The sequence below is a fragment of the Hemitrygon akajei genome, chromosome 7 (genome assembly GCF_048418815.1).
Source record: "Hemitrygon akajei chromosome 7, sHemAka1.3, whole genome shotgun sequence".
NCBI classification, from domain to species: domain Eukaryota; kingdom Metazoa; phylum Chordata; class Chondrichthyes; order Myliobatiformes; family Dasyatidae; genus Hemitrygon; species Hemitrygon akajei.
In genome coordinates this window covers 135,388,568-135,404,782 of record NC_133130.1, presented here as the reverse complement: position 1 = coordinate 135,404,782, position 16,215 = coordinate 135,388,568, and the positions used below count along the sequence as shown (strand labels likewise).

At 42.7% G+C, this 16,215-nt stretch overlaps 1 protein-coding gene across 1 annotated transcript in view; it reads right to left on the bottom strand.

Annotated features, from left to right (window-relative positions):
* Window positions 1–16,215, bottom strand: part of agpat2 (1-acylglycerol-3-phosphate O-acyltransferase 2 (lysophosphatidic acid acyltransferase, beta)) — a 37,027-nt gene that overhangs the window by 10,267 nt on the left and 10,545 nt on the right. The window contains exons 2-3 of the mRNA XM_073052054.1: window positions 15,688–15,821; window positions 11,145–11,320 (exon numbers count right to left, since the gene is read on the bottom strand). Coding sequence (XP_072908155.1) covers window positions 11,145–11,320; window positions 15,688–15,821 — 310 coding nt within the window. The remainder of the gene's footprint in view (window positions 1–11,144; window positions 11,321–15,687; window positions 15,822–16,215) is intronic.

Sequence of the window (16,215 nt, the reverse complement as noted above, 5' to 3'; positions counted from 1 at the left end):
GGACACTTTAGTATTCTTTTGGTCTAACATGACTGTTGAAGCCCTTTGGTTGCTCATTTACCTCGTCTTCCAGAGCAACTTCATGTTTTGTTTTAGTCCTCCTAATTTTCTTCTCTTGCACTTCTTAAACTCATCAAGTACCTTATTTGCTCCTTGCTGCCTATACCTCCTTCTTAAACAGGGCCTCAACGTGCCTTGTAAACCAAGGTTCCCTATACCCATTAGTCCCATATTTTATTCTGACACGAACAAACTCTGTACTTTTAACATTTCACTTGAAGGCCTTCCATGGATGCCTTTGCCAGAAAATGAACTATCCCAATTCACATCCCAAGGACCCGTCCCATCTGTCTCCATACTTAACTTGTAACTAATGGAATTATGATCACTAGATCCAAAGTGTTTCCTTACATACACCTGTCACCTGCCCTTTCTCATTCTCTGACAGGAGATCCAATATCACTTTCTCTCTAGTTGGGATATCTATATATAGATTAAGGAAACCTTCCCGAACACGTTTGACAAATTATCCCATCCAGTCCATTTACCATATAGGAGTTCCAGTCAATATGCCAAAAGCTAAATCACCTATCACAATCCTATTTTCCTTGCAACTGTCTGCTATCTCTCTATAAATTCATTCCTCTAAATCTTGATTTGAATGGTCTATAATATAATCCCACAAACGTGGTCATCCCTTTCTTATTCGTCAGTACCACCCATAAAATTTCAGTAGATAAGCCACTGTCATAGAAAAGTACAGCACAGGAATTGGCACTTTGACCCATCTAGTTCATGCCAAACCATTTAAACTGCCTGGTCGCATCAATATGCCCCTGAACCATAACCATCCATGTACCTCTCCAAACTTCTCTTAAACATTGAAATTGAGCTTGCATGCACCACTTGTACTGGCAGCTCATTCCACACTCTCACCACCCTCTGAGTGAAGAAGTTTTCTCCTCTGGTCCCCTTTAAACTTTTTACCTTGTGTCCCACCAAACACAAGAGGAAAAAGCCCTGCTTGCATTTACCCTATGTACACCCTTCATAATCTTATATACTTTTATCAAATCTCACCTCACTATTGCATGTTCGAAGGAATAAAGTTCTGACTTATTCAATCTTTCTGAATAACTCAGGTCCTCCTGCCCTGACAACATCTTCGTAAAAATTTATTTGTACTCTTTCATTTACATCCTTCCTGTAGGGAGGTGACCAAACCTGCACACAATACACCAAAGTAGGCCTCACCAACGCCTTGTACAACTTCAAAGTAACATCTCATGTCCTGTACTCAGAACTTTGATTTTTGAAGGCCCATGTTGTAAAAGCTTTTTTTTTTAACAATCCTATCTATCTGTGATGCCACTGTCAATGAATTATGGACCTGTGTTTCCAGATCCCCTTGTTCTACCACTCCTCAGTGCCTTACTGTTCACTGTGTAAGACCCACCCTGGTTAGTCCTACTGAGGTACACCTTGCACTTGCCTGCATTAAATTTCTCCTGCCATCTTTCCAGCTGGTCCCAACCCCAATGCAAGCTGTCCACTAAACTCCCAATCTTGGCGTCATCTGCAAATTTGCTGATTCAGTTAACCCAATTATCATCCAGATCATTGATATAGAGGACAATGACCCAGCACCAATCCCTGCAGCACTCCAGTCACAGGCCTCCAGTCAGAGGGGCAAATGTCTACTGTACTACCACTCTGCCTTCTCCCAAAGCCAATGCCTAATCCAATTTACTATCTCATCTTGAATATCAAGTTTCCTGACCAACCTCCCATCAGGACCTCGTCAAATGCCTTACTAAAGTTGATATAGACTACATCCTCTGCCTTGCCTTCATCAACTCCAGTCTATTCTGTCTGTGCATGAAGCTTTCCTTGAAAAGTGAAGCCAGCCTTTAATACGTCCCTCTCTATCATGTCTAAAACAAAACTCCATAACATTGAGCTGCCAGTCCAGCCCATCCTGCAACCAAATTTCACTAATGGCTACAAGATCGTAATTCTACGTGCCAATGCATGCTCTAAGCTCATCCATCTTACCTACAATATTCACTGCACTGAAATAAATGCAACTCAGAACACTATTCCCATCAGTTCTGTCTTTGTATGTAGGACTAACAGCTTTCACAACAACATCTCCACTCTCTGCCCTGCCGCTCTGGTTCCCACCTCCCTGCAACTCCAGGCTTAGACCTCCCATAGCAGCACTCGCTAACCTTCCTGCGAGGATACTGGTCCCCCTCCAGTTCAGTTGCAAATTGTCCTGTTTGTACACGTCCCACTTTTCCTGGAAGAGAGCCAAATGATCCAAAAATTTGAAGCCCTCCTTCCTGCACCATCTCCTTAGCCACATGTTAAACTGTATTATCCTCCAGCCTCACCAGTATATTGTAACAGGTGGCATTCCCAGGATCACAACCCTAGAGGTCCTGTCCTTTAACTTAGCACCGAACTCCCTGAACTCATTTTACAGGACCTCGTCACCTTTCCCACCCATGTCACTGACGCGGTTCTGACCTGGACCACAACCTCTGGCTGCTCTTATTCCTCCCGTAAGAACACTATGGATTCAATCTGAGATAAACCTAACTCTAGTACGTTGGGAGAGAACATACCATCCAAGAATCTCATTCCTGTCCACAGAACCTCCTGTCTATTCCCCTAACCAATGAATCTCCTACCACTACAGTTCACCACCTCCTTCCCCCTCCCACTTCCCTTACAGAGACAGACTCAGTGTAGAGACCTGACTGGTAGGTCATTTCACTGCCCCCCCCCCCCAAACAGTATCCAAAGCCATTTACTTGTTATTGAGGGGACAGCCAGAGGGTTTCCCTGCACCGGCAACATATCCCCTAATGATCACGTAGTTACCTGTGTCCTGCACTTTAGGTGTAACTATCTCATGTAACTCCTGTCATTCAACTTCTCAGTCTCCTGAATGATCCGGAGTTAACTTAGTCCCAGTTCCCAAACGTGATCTGCAAGCTGTGGCTGGATGCAATTCTTGGAGGTGCAGTGGTCAGGGACACTGGAGATCTCCCTGCCTTCCTACATCCCACAAAGTGCAGACTACCAGGTGTAGTTTAATTTGGTATCATAGTCAGCACAGAAATTTTGGAACAAAGACCTGTCAGTGTGCTGTACTGTTCGATGACAACACATTTAAAAAGAAGTCCTTGAACAATAAAAAATGAAAACAAAAGCATTAGTAATAATGGTGTTTTACAGATGATTATCAACCCAACCCATAGCAGATGTTTCACTATGCATAAGCAATGCTTCAAACATTACAAGATGCAGAAATCTTACACTCAATACAAAACTGAAACGAAAGTTAAAAACAAAACCAATCCAAATTAACTTAGTAGAAATCCCAAAATAGTCTCAAGAGTACAAGGCACTACTGAATAATTCAACCCCCAAAAGTGTGCATTGTTGGAATGATGAAAAAGAACAATTTTGCTCCAATGCAATTTTAGAAAAAATTGTCCAGGATATCTCAAAGCACAAAATAATTACAGGTAAAGGATGGAAGAAGGTCAGCAGCACATGGAATAAGTTGGTCAGGATGCTCAAAGTGGAATCAGTTGGAATGTAAAAAGGTTTAGGGATGGATTTATTTTTGTTTTCCATGAATAATTTTTCATGAAGGAGAGGACACTGAACATTTAATATGCTGGAACTATTGTCATTTTAACAGAGTAGGAAAAGATCGCAATTATTGAAGGAAAACCTTTGTTTGAGTTAAGGGACCAGAAAATTAAAATTACCAAGAATACCATACAGTGAAACAAAATGTTATTTTGAATATAGAAAACTTTTAAAGGATAATGTAACAATTTTTAGACTGATGGTTGGATTTAATGGTTTGTGTACTAGACTGGTTAACCAGAATTGTAAACCACTGACCCAGAGAGCCAAGTTCAGATGTCACCATGGCAACAATGGAGATTAGTGTCAGAGTTATACAGCACAGAAAAAAGGGCTTTGTCATCCATGCCAAATGGTGAAGGTGCCTTCCTGAGATAGTCTCACTTGCCTGAATTTGGCCCATATCCTTCTAAAGACTTCCTAACCACGAACGTATCCAAATATTTTTTAAATGCTGTAATTTACATTCCTCTACCATTTCATCTAGCAGCTGATGTCACATACCCATGATACATGGTGGAAAAAGATGTCCTCCACATTTCTTTAAATCGTTTCATTCCACCACCTTAAACCTATGCCCTTTAGCTTTACGTTCCCTCACAGTGGAGATAAAGACCACTCTCTGTGCTCCTCATAATTTTAAGCACCTCTACCAACATACTGAGTTTAAAAACCTCTGGGTACACTAAACATTAGAAACATAGAAAATAGGTGCAGGAGTAGGCCATTCAGCCCTTCGAGTCTGCACCACCATTCAGTATGATCATGGCTGATCATCCAACTCAGAACCCTGTACCTGCTTTCTCTCCATACCCCCTGATCCCTTTAGCCACAAGGGCCATATCTAACCTCCTCTTAAATATAGCCAATGAACCGGCCTCAACTGTTCCCTGTGGCAGAGAATTCCACAGATTTACCACTCTCTGTGTGAAGAAGTTTTTCCTCATCTCAGTCCTAAAAGGTTTCCCCTTTATCCTTAAACTGTGACCTCTCGTTCTGGACTTCCACAACATCGGAAACAATCTTCCTGCATCTAGCCTGTCCAATCCCTTTAGAATTTTATACGTTTCAATAAGATTCCCCCCCTCAATCTTCTAAATTCCAGTGAGTATAAGCCTAGTCGATCCAGTCTTTCTTCATATGAAAGTCCTGCCATTCCAGGAATCAATCTGGTGAACCTTCTTTGTACTCCCTCTATGGCAAGAATGTCTTTCCTCAGATTAGGGGACCAAAACTGCACACAATACTCTAGGAGCAGTCTCACCAAGGCCTTGTACAACTGCAGTAGAACCTCCCTGCTCCTGTACTCAAATCCTTTTGCTATGAATGCCAACATACCATTTGCCTTTTTCACCGCCTGCTGTACCTGCATGCCCACCTTCAATGACTGGTGTACAATGACACCCAGGTCTCGTTGCACCTCCCCTTTTCCTAATCGGCCACCATTCAGATAATAATATTTTTTCCTGTTCTTGCAACCAAAGTGGATAACCTCACATTTATCCACATTAAATTGCATCTGCCATGAATTTGCCCACTCACCTAACCTATCCAAGTCACCCTGCATCCTCCTCACAGCTAACACCGCCACCCAGCTTCGTGTCATCCGCAAACTTAGAGATGCTGCATTTAATTCCCTCGTCTAAATCATTAATATATATTGTAAACAACTAGGGTCCCAGCACTGAGCCTTGCGGTACCCCACTAGTCACTGCCTGCCATTCTGAAAAGGTCCCGTTTACTCCCACTCTTTGCTTCCTGTCTGCCAACCAATTCTCTATCCACATCAATACCATACCCCCCAATACCGTGTGCTTTAAGTTTGCACACTAATCTCCTGTGTGGGACCTTGTCAAAAGCCTTTTGAAAATCTAAATATACCACATCCACTGGTTCTCCCCTATCCACTCTACTAGTTACATCTTCAAAAAATTCTATAAGATTCGTCAGACATGATTTTCCTTTCACAAATCCATGCTGACTTTGTCAGATGATTTCACCTCTTCCAAATGTGCTGTTATCACATCTTTGATAACCGACTCTAGCATTTTCCCCACCACCGATGTCAGACTAACCGGTCTATAATTCCCTGGTTTTTCTCTCCCTCCTTTTTTAAAAAGTGGGGTTACATTAGCCACCCTCCAGTCCTCAGGAATGAATCCAGAATCTAAGGAGTTTTGAAAAATTATCACTAATGCATCCACTATTTCTTGGGCTACTTCCTAAAGCACTCTGGGATGCAGACCATCTGGCCCTGGGGATTTATAGGACTTTAATCCCTTCAATTTACCTAACACCACTTCCCTACTAACATGTATTTCCCTCAGTTCCTCCATCTCACTAGACCCTCGGTCCCCTACTATTTTCGGAAGATTATTTATTAGTGAAGACAGAACCAAAGTAGTTATTCAATTGGTCTGCCATGTCTTTGTCCCCTATGATCAATTCACCTGTTTCTGACTGTAAGGGACCTACATTTGTCTTGACCAATCTTTTTCTTTTCACATATCTATAAAAGCTTTTACAGTCAGTTTTTATGTTCCCTGCCAGCTTTCTCTCAATCTTTTTTCCCTTTCCTAATTAAGCCCTTTGTCCTCCTCTGCTGGACTCTGAATTTCTCCCAGTCCTCAGGTGTGCCGCTTTTTTTTGCTAATTTATGTTTCTTCTTTGGTCTTGATACTATCCCTAATTTCCCTTGTCAGCCACGGGTGCACTACCTTCCCTGGTTTATTCTTTTGCCAAACTGGGATGAACAATTGTTGTAGTTCATCCATGCGATCTTTAAATGCTTGCCATTGCTTATCCACTGTCAACCCTTTAAGTATCATTTGCCAGTCTATCTTAGCTAATTCACGTCTTATACCTTCAAAGTTACCTTTCTTTAAGTTCAGAACCTTTGTTTCTGAATTAACTATGTCACTCTCCATCTTAATGAAGAATTCCACCATATTATGGTCACTCTTACCCAAGGGGCCTCACACGACAAGATTGCTAACTAACCCTTCCTCACTGCTCAATACTCAATCTAGAATGGCCTGCTCTCTAGTTGGTTCCTTGACATGTTGGTTCAGAAAACCATCCCACATACATTCCAAGAAATCTTCTTCCTCAGCACCCTTACCAATTTGGTTCACCCAATCTATATGTAGATTGAAGTCACCCATTATAACTACTGTTCCTTTATTGCATGCATTTCTAATTTCCTGTTTAATGCCATCCCCGACCTCACTAGTACTGTTAGGTGGCCTGTACACAACTCCCACCAGCGTCTTCTGCCCCTTAGTGTTATGCAGCTCTACCCATATCGATTCCACATCCTCCAGGCTAATGTCCTTCCTTTCTATTGCGTTAATCTCTTCTCTAACCAGCAACGTTACCCCACCTCCTCTTCTTTCCTGTCTATCCCTCCTGAATATTGAATATCCCTGGATGTTGAGCTCCCATCCTTGGTCACCCTGGAGCCATGTCTCCTTGATCCCAACTATATCATATTCATTAATAACTATCTGCACATTCAATTCATCCACCTTGTTACGAATGCTCCTCGCATTGACACACAAAGCCTTCAGGCTTGTTTTTACAACACTCTTAGCCCTTATACAATTATGTTGCCAAGTGGCCCTTTTTGATTTTTGCCTTGGATTTGCCTGCCTGCCACTTTTACTTTTCACCTTACTACTTTTTGCTTCTACCCTCATTTTACACCCCTCTGTCTCTCTGCACTTGTTCCCATCCCCCTGCCATATTAGTTTAAAGCCTCCTGAACAGCAGTAGCAAACGCTCCCCCTAGGACATTGGTTCCAGTCCAGCCCAGGTGCAGACCGTCCTGTTTGTACCAGTCCCACCTCCCCCAGAACTGGTTATAATGCCCTAGAAATTTGAATCCCTCCCCCTTGCACCATTTTTCAAGCCATGTATTCATCTGAAATATCCTCCTATTTCTACTCTGACTAGCACATGGCACTGGTAGTAATCCAGAGATTATTACCTTTGTGGTCCTACTTTTTAGTTTATCTCCTAACTCTCTAAATTCACCTTGTAGGACCTCATCCCGTTTTTTACCTATATTGGTGGTACCTATGTGCACCACGACCACTGGCTGTTCACCCTCCCATTCCAGAATGTCCTGCAGCCACTCAGAGACATCCTTGACCCTTGCACCAGGGAGGCAACATACCATCCTGGAGTCTCGTTTGCGGCCACAGAAACGCCCATCTATTCCCCTTACAATCAAATCCCCTATCACGATAGCTCTCCCACTCCTTTTCCTTCCCTCCTGTGCCGCAGAGCCACCCATGGTGCAATGAACTCGGCTGCTGCTGCCTTCCCCTGATGAGACATCTCCCCCAACAGTATCCAAAACAGTATATCTGTTTAGGGGGGAGATGACCTCAGGGGACTCCTGCACTACTTGCCTACTGCTACGCTGTCTAGTGGCCACCCCTTCCCTTTCTGCCTGTGTAGCCTTTACCAGTGGCCAACTCACTGAATGTGCTATTCACGACTTTCTCAGCATCGCAGATGCTCCAGTATGAATCCAATCGCAGCTCCAGATGCTCAATGCGGTCTGCCAGAAGCTGCAGCTGGACACACTTCCTGCACACATAGTCGTCAGGGACACTGGAAGTATCCCTGATTTCCCACATGCTGCAGGATGAACAAACGTTAAACTGTCAAAGAAAATTCTTCCTCAAATTCTGCCCCATCTAAATCTCCTTCACTAAAAAGATTGCAATCTATATTGGGGATGTTGGAGTCACCCACAACAACAACCTGTACAAACACGCTGGATGAACTCAGCAGGTCAGACAGCATCCGTGGAAACGAACAGTCAACGTTTCGGGCCGAGACCCTTCGTCAGGACTGAAGAAGGAGGGGGCAGGGACCCTATAAAGAAGATGGGGGGAGGGTGGAAGGTGCCAGGTTAAAAAAATCAATCAGAGGAAAGATCAAGGGGTGGGGGAGGGGAAGCAGGGAGGGGATAGGCAGGAGAGGTGAAGAAGGAATGCAAGGGGAAAGCACTATGGGTAGTAGAAGAAGGCAGAATCATGAGAGAGGTGATAGGCAGTTGGAGGAGGAGGCAGAGTGAAAGTGGGATGGGGGAAGGGAGAGGGAGGGAATTACCAGAAGCTGGAGAATTCAGTGTTCATGCCAAGGGGCTGGAGACTACCCAGACGGTATATGAGGTGCTGCATGCCAAGGGGCTGGAACCTGTTGTTTCTGCACTTTTCCCTTATCTGCAGGTCATAATGTCTCAGTGTCTGTTGGTGGGTTGGGGGAGGGATCCAATCTCTGTTCTCTTCTCTGAATTCCCCACCCTCCCTGTCCTTCTCCACGGTAAATAGAGACAAGAAATATTCAAGCCTGTCTCCTGTGACTTCACACACAAATTACCACACTGATCTTTAAGGGGACCTACAGACTGCTTTTGCTCTGATATATATAGAATCTATTATCTGTCAAGGGAAAGTTCCCATTTTACCCTCCTGATTTCCTTCTAAAGCACACTCCTACATCGCTAATACTTTTTAAAGGGTCAGCAGCCTACACCTGACATATGCTTCCTTCTTCCTGTCCTGAAACTCAATGTCCCTCCAAGCATTCTGACTGACTGCTTCACAGCCTGGTATGAAGCGTCCACCGGACAGGATTACAAGAGTTGTAGACTCAGCCAACTCCATCCGCAGAACAACCCACCTCGCCATTGAAGATGTCTTCAAGAGGTGGTGCCTCATGGTGGAGGTTTCCATCATTAAAGACTCTTGTAGGAGACAGAGGGTAACTTCGGGTAAGAATATAGATACAGTTTACCAAATGGTCAACATCCATAACTACAAGTCAATTCTGTATAAAAATAGGATTTCTCTATTTAGACTTCAGAACAGTGTGATGAGAAGAGTCGTGCTATTCTCCTTGCGCACAAGAAAGTACGATTGAGGAATGATTGTGAGTTAAGAATCCAGTTAATCAGTGACAACACCCTCATCATCAGGGAGGTGCCCTCTTTCCATTACTAACATCAGGGAGGAAGTACAAGAGCCTGAAGACCCACACTCAATGTTTTAAGAACAGCTTCTTCCTCTCCACCATCAGATTTCTGGATGGTCCACGAACACTTTCTCAATATTGTCTTTTGCACAACTTATTTTCTGGAACTTGGTAGTAATTTTTATGCCCTGGTACAGTATCGCTGCCACAAAACAACAAATTTCATGTCACAGGTCAGTGATATTAAAAAAATCTGATGCTAATTCCGAAGCCAAGGTTTCCTAATCCTGCCCCCTTGCCCTTCACTCTGACATCGCAAGAACACTTTTCATCTCACTTTCTGTAAGATTATGAGAGGTATAGGTAAGGTAGGCAGTCTGAGTCTCTTTCCCAGAAAAAGAACGGTAAATACCAGAAAGCACAGCTTTAAGATACATGAGAATCAATTTAAGGGAAACATTCAGAGCAAGTTTTTTTGAAATACAAAGTGGTGGGTGTCTGGAATGTGCTGCTGGAGTGGTGGTGATAACAGGTACAATAGTAGCATTTAAAGGCATTTAGAAAGACATGTAGGAATAATCATATGCAGACAGATGAGGTATTTCTTTAACATCATGCTCAGCACAAAAATCATGGGTGTTCCGGTGCTGTTCTATGTAAACACTACCTTGTGGAATTAGCAGTAAAGATTCAAAGATACAGCACAGAATAGGCCCTTCTAGCACTTTGAGCCGTACGGTCTAGCATCCTCCAATCTAACCCCAGCCCAGCCTAATCACAGGGACAATTTATAATGATCTGCTAACTGGTAGATTAGGTCTTTAGGTTGTGGGAGCAAATCAAAGCCCCAAGCTGTAACAGTGTTGCACTAACCACTATGCTACTGTGGCATCCTACTTGAGGAAAAACAAAAACTACACACAAGGGAAGAAATCACAAACAAGAGAAAATCTGGAAATTCGAGCAACACACACAAAATGCTGCCTGGCCTGCTGAGTTCCTCTGGCATTTTGTGATACAAGGGAAGAAACAATGAATATATTAAAAGGTTTGAGGAGACTAGAAAAGAAGCTGCTAAAATACCTTGCAGTACTTTTTTACATTATACCCACACTACTAGAAACGTTTCTTTCTAGACGGTTATCATTGAAGGGCAGGAAGGGGAGGGAAGGGTACAGCTGTGAGGATTGGGCACATCCTGTGAGGAATGTATTGTCATTATACAGCATCACTCTGAATAATTCAAATCTTTATGCAATGATCTATCCTCTTCAATACTTGTATTTTCTGTGATAATTAAGATCTTCATTTGCCCACTCAATCACTGAAGCAAGTCATCAACACCAAGGTTTTGTTTTGTATCTACAAATTGTTTTACACCTGTCTACATTTAAAACATGAGCAATTTTAATGCACTGTCACAGATTCTTAATGTCACATCAAACAAATGGAGACGAGGACAACATGTTACGTTAGCACATACTCACATTCTCTTTCAGCATGGTCTGAGCAGCCTCTGTCATCACACTTTTTGCATCAGTTTTTTTCTGCCGGTTGATGAAGATGATGCCAGCGAGCCAGCACACCAAACCCACAGTGCCAGCGTACATCAGTTCCTTCTTTGCAATTGCAACACAGCGATCCGGAAGGATTTCCATCATCCCTTGTAAGCAAAACAGTTATCACAATCCTTTCATTAGGAAACCAAACAGCAGGTGATGTTTTACAGCAAAGCAAGAAATAACATGTCTGAAAAACAGAAACTGCAGCACACAAGATCACTGTTACCCTACATATTATATTTCGGCTGACACTGCTATTCCAAACCACAATCTTTTGCATATATAACATCCTTCAATTACACCATGGTAATTGAAGGATGTTGCATATGCAAAAGGACTGTCTCAGCCATCTGTAGTCAAGCACCTCATGCAGTTTGTCTGTGGTGGCAATTATTTCTTAATTCAAAGGACCTTCAGTTTTGGTATCATGTTCCCCAATTTACCAGTTGCAGCAATCTGTCCAAGTAAAATGCTTCCATTTTATGATACGACCTAGTAAGCTACTCAGGCCATCAAGTGTACGACAGCTCACAAACAATCCCATCCCCCACTAATTCATCCTGTAACCTATTCTCCCCACATTTGCAACCGCTCAGCTGCACACTACAGGCAACTCGCAGTCACAGTACATCTACCGACCATGATTTTAGAAAGCAAAAGGCACCAGGCTCTGGGATGGAAGAGGGTGGGGTGGGAAGATCCGCAAGAAAACATGCAAATAGATCAAGAATATTTTACAGAGCTCATAAGTTATTTTAGACTCACCTTTATCAACATCTAGACAATGAAACGAAGTGATCAGGAAGGCTAACAGAATATTGGGTTGTATAATACGCTCAGTGGAGTTAAAGTCTACAGACATTCTCCTTAAGTTGTATAATGTCTTGTGAGGCCACATTCTGTGTACTGTGTACAATTTTGGTCTCCATATTGTGCGAGGGATGTGAAGGCACCAGAGAGAGTTCAGAGAAGGGTGACTAAACTCATTCTAGGTCTACAGTCCTGACGAAGGGTCTCGGCCCGAAAAGTCGACAGTGCTTCTCCCTACAGATGCTGCCTGGCCTGCTGTGTTCCACCAGCATTTTGTGTGTGTTGCTTGAATTTCCAGCATCTGCAGATTTCCTCACGTTTGCTTTTTAAAAGAATTAAGTCTTCTTAGCCTAAGTAGACGTAGAATGAGAGGGGACATAATAGAAGTGTTCAAAATCATTAAGGGCATAAGTAAGGTGGATGCCAGCTGCTGCTTCAAAATTAATCTATTAACAAGGACTGGTTAAAGGGAGATTTCAGACTAACATCAGGAAGCATTTCTTTACACAGCGAGTTGTGGACACATGGTACAAACTACCTAGTTGTGTAGTTGAGAGAGTACACTAGAGACTTTCAAATCTAAACTTGATAGTTATTTCAACACACTATGTGAATAGGAATTTGGCAAGTTGTTTGGCCAAATGGTCTGTTGTCAAAAACTTTCTAACGTTATAATGTTATGGCAACAGAGTATAAATTACAACTTACTTATAACTATATGTATTAAACTGCAGTCTCTTAACATGTTGTACTGAAGGTAATATCTCATTTACTTCTACAATGCTGAAGAGAGTCAGGGCTTTCAGACCATGGTTCACCAAATAACAGCTCTCCAAGTGACCATGGAGTTTTACATTAACAGGAAGGACTGCTTGAGCCAAAAAGCCTCTATTCCTACTGTACTACTCTGCAATTCAGGTTGCAATCTATCAGAAAAGCATTCGGAGAGGATGGAGCTTAGTTATAACGGTGTTAAACAGCAACTCCCTTGCTTGCATCTTCAGAAACAGCTCAATTTCCATCTTTAATATCTCTATTTTCCACTTTCAGAATCCTTCTGAAGATCCTGACTTGGAGTGAACCAAAGTCAGCGTGTCTTTGTGGGAATGGGACCCGCACTTGGGGTTTCACAACTGGCCGTATATGATATGCCAAGGAGCGGCCCAAGAGATTAGCTCGCCTTTGGAGGTCCAAGATCTCGTGGCTCTGGAGACGGGCAGACCGAAGGTCAGTGTCCTGCCAGAAAATCGGTTTGTCTTGGGAGTTGGAAGATCTCTGGCTGTGTGCCCAGAGACCCGAGATCTTTGGGCATAGAGCTCAGAAAAAGCGACACCATGGACTTTTAATATCGTAAATCAGCAGGTTGCTTGTTATGTCTTTTTCCCTTATTAGGGAGAGAGAGAGAGCCTGTGGTATGTCGAATACCGGGTGAAGGAGTAGTCTTTCGGGTACTGCAAGTCTGTGTCTTTGCTGTTGCTTTGCTGCATGCTTGATGTTCAGTGGTGGGTGCTGATGCTTTTTTTTTTGCTGGTGGGGGGGATGGGGACCATTGCTTTGCTGCTGCTTATGCATGGGGGGAGTTGGGGGAGACTTTGGGGTTTCTAACAATCAACTGTCATTCATGTTTTGGGGCCACTCCTCTGTTTATGTGGATGGTTGCGAAGAAAAAGCATTTCAGGATGTATATTTTATACATTTCTTTAACATTAAATGTACCTTTGAAATCTACTGCAAGCAGACAAGGCCAACAAAAATCATTTAAAAAAAAAGTATATCCAAGATAAGTGATAACAAAGGAGAGAGTAGGTGCCCTTCAGGATCAGAGTCGGAAGATGAGATCAAATGGGATCCTGGGTGAGATCTCCAAATGTGCAAAATATTGGCTGGTGGAAGGAAGGTGACAGTGGAGGGGTGTTTTGTTATAGACTGGCAGCCTGTCACCAGTGGTTGCCCCAGGAATAGGTGCTGGGCCCTCTATTATTTGTCATTAGTATTAACGATTTGTATGAGAATCCAGGTGGTATGATTAGTGGGTTTACTGATGGTACAGAAATTAATGGGACATTCAAGAATGTTGTCTAAGATTACAACAAGATCAAGATTAACTGGAAATGTGGGGAAAGGAAAGGCAGGTGGAATGGAACTCAATGCGCAAAATTATTTTTTGGCAAGTTAAACCGGAACAGGACGTGCACAGTGAATGGTAGGACCCTGGGGAGTGTTGCAGAATAGACATCAAGGAGTAAAGTAAGGATGGTGACAGCACCAAATAACATGCCTGCCTTTTTCAGTCAGGTCAGAGTACAGGAGTTGAGACATCAAGATACAACTGGACCAGATGTGGGTGGGCCCACACTTGAAATAGTGTGTGCTGTTTGATCACAACACACTACGGGAAAGATGTGATTAAGCTAGATTCACAAGGGTAAGGGTCTTGAACCCAAATCACCAACAGCTCATTTCCGTCCATAGATGTACTAAGTTCCTCAGATTCCGGCATCTGCAGTCTCGTGTCTTCACAAGGATGTTGTTGAAATTGGCACACTGACGATAATGAATGGGCTGATTACAGAAAACTACAGGAAGCTGAAGAAACCTATTTTCATGCCGTTTGGTTGAAAGCCACCCAAATGGAATACTGGGAGTTGCTCCTCCAATCTGAGTGACCTCATCATAGCAGTCGAGGAGGCCACGGACTGACATTTTGGAACGGGAATGGGGTGCGGTACTAAAGCAGTTGGCCACCAGAAAATCCTCCCTGCTGCGGACAGAGCAAAGATGCTTAACAAAGTGGTCCCACAGTATAAATCGTGTGTCACTGATGTACAGAAGGCTGCACTGGGAATACTGAACAGTAGCTGACCCCGCCAGACTTGTAGGTAAAGTGTTGTCTTATACCTGGAAGGACTGCCTTTCAAAATCGTCACTTACAAAATCATATTTGGCTTTGACTCTGAAATTTCAGGAGGATGGCAATTTCAGAGTACAAGCAGTGACGCCTGGGTAGGTCACCAACTAATTAGGACTGCTGGTTTCCCATCTATGCTTTAATAGTCTCCATCAGGTTGCACTAGGCTAATAACTCAAACTAGTCATCTGTACAAGGACATTTGGCCCAATTAATCTATTTTTTTTTTTTGAGGAGCAAAGTAATGAGCTCAGACCCCTTAAAGGACATTAAAATTTCAATTAAAGATAATTTCTGAAACATCCTGAATGCCTCATAGAATATATTAACTGAGTTAGAGCGATGGATTTGCCAGAGGATTAATCTTTTTGCTGTTTCCAAGCTGACAGAAACGGCAACAGGAGAGTACAATTTGCTGCAATCAACTGGGCTTGGAATTCAGCCAAGGATGTCTCAATGCTAGGGGGTTCAGAGGTGCAGTCTCCAAAGAGTATGCCTGTTTTCATGTGCATGAGGAAAGACCAGTTGGCTAAGACACCAAAGGCAGTGGTGAAAGCAAGTTCTGCATTAACCAACTCACTTCCCCACCCCTTCACTCCATTTTTTTTTAGGAAAGGCAGATTTAGTTTTTTTTTAAAACCACAAATAAGTCTTCTTTGTCAATATCACAAAATCCATAGTCAAAACCACTGATAGTAAATAGCAAGACTCTCTGATGGAGACTGGCTACACGAGACTAGCCATCCTTACCCATCAGATCCAAAGAACTCTGGTGATTGGAGATGATGACATACGGACCCTTGACATTCAGATTCTCCAATCCCTTCACTTCAAGTTTAATTCCATACAAATTCTTGACATGCTGCAACGCACTTCGGACTATCCTAGAGCAGAAAGAACAAAACCACAAATACAATCAAGAACTATAACTCAGTATGGGGCAATGAAATTCATAATGCAGATAATCAGACTGGAAGGGTTGGGTGGGGTGGTAGGGCATAACCAAGCAAACTCCTTATCATCAAACAAATCATAATCCTACTCAATAGAAAATTCTATACCCTTTCATAACCAGCAAGATTTTATCAATGAAAAATATAAATACTAATTTGTAAACAAACTATGTAATTTACCATACATTTTTCTTGACTAGATACAATCTGGGATGTCAGATGATTAGCAAAATTAGGAGAGAATTTAAAAGAATTTCTTGTTTTGGATTCCCATACGCAACATTCTCAATGCACAAAAGATGCCGAAGGGTACTGTAGATCATCT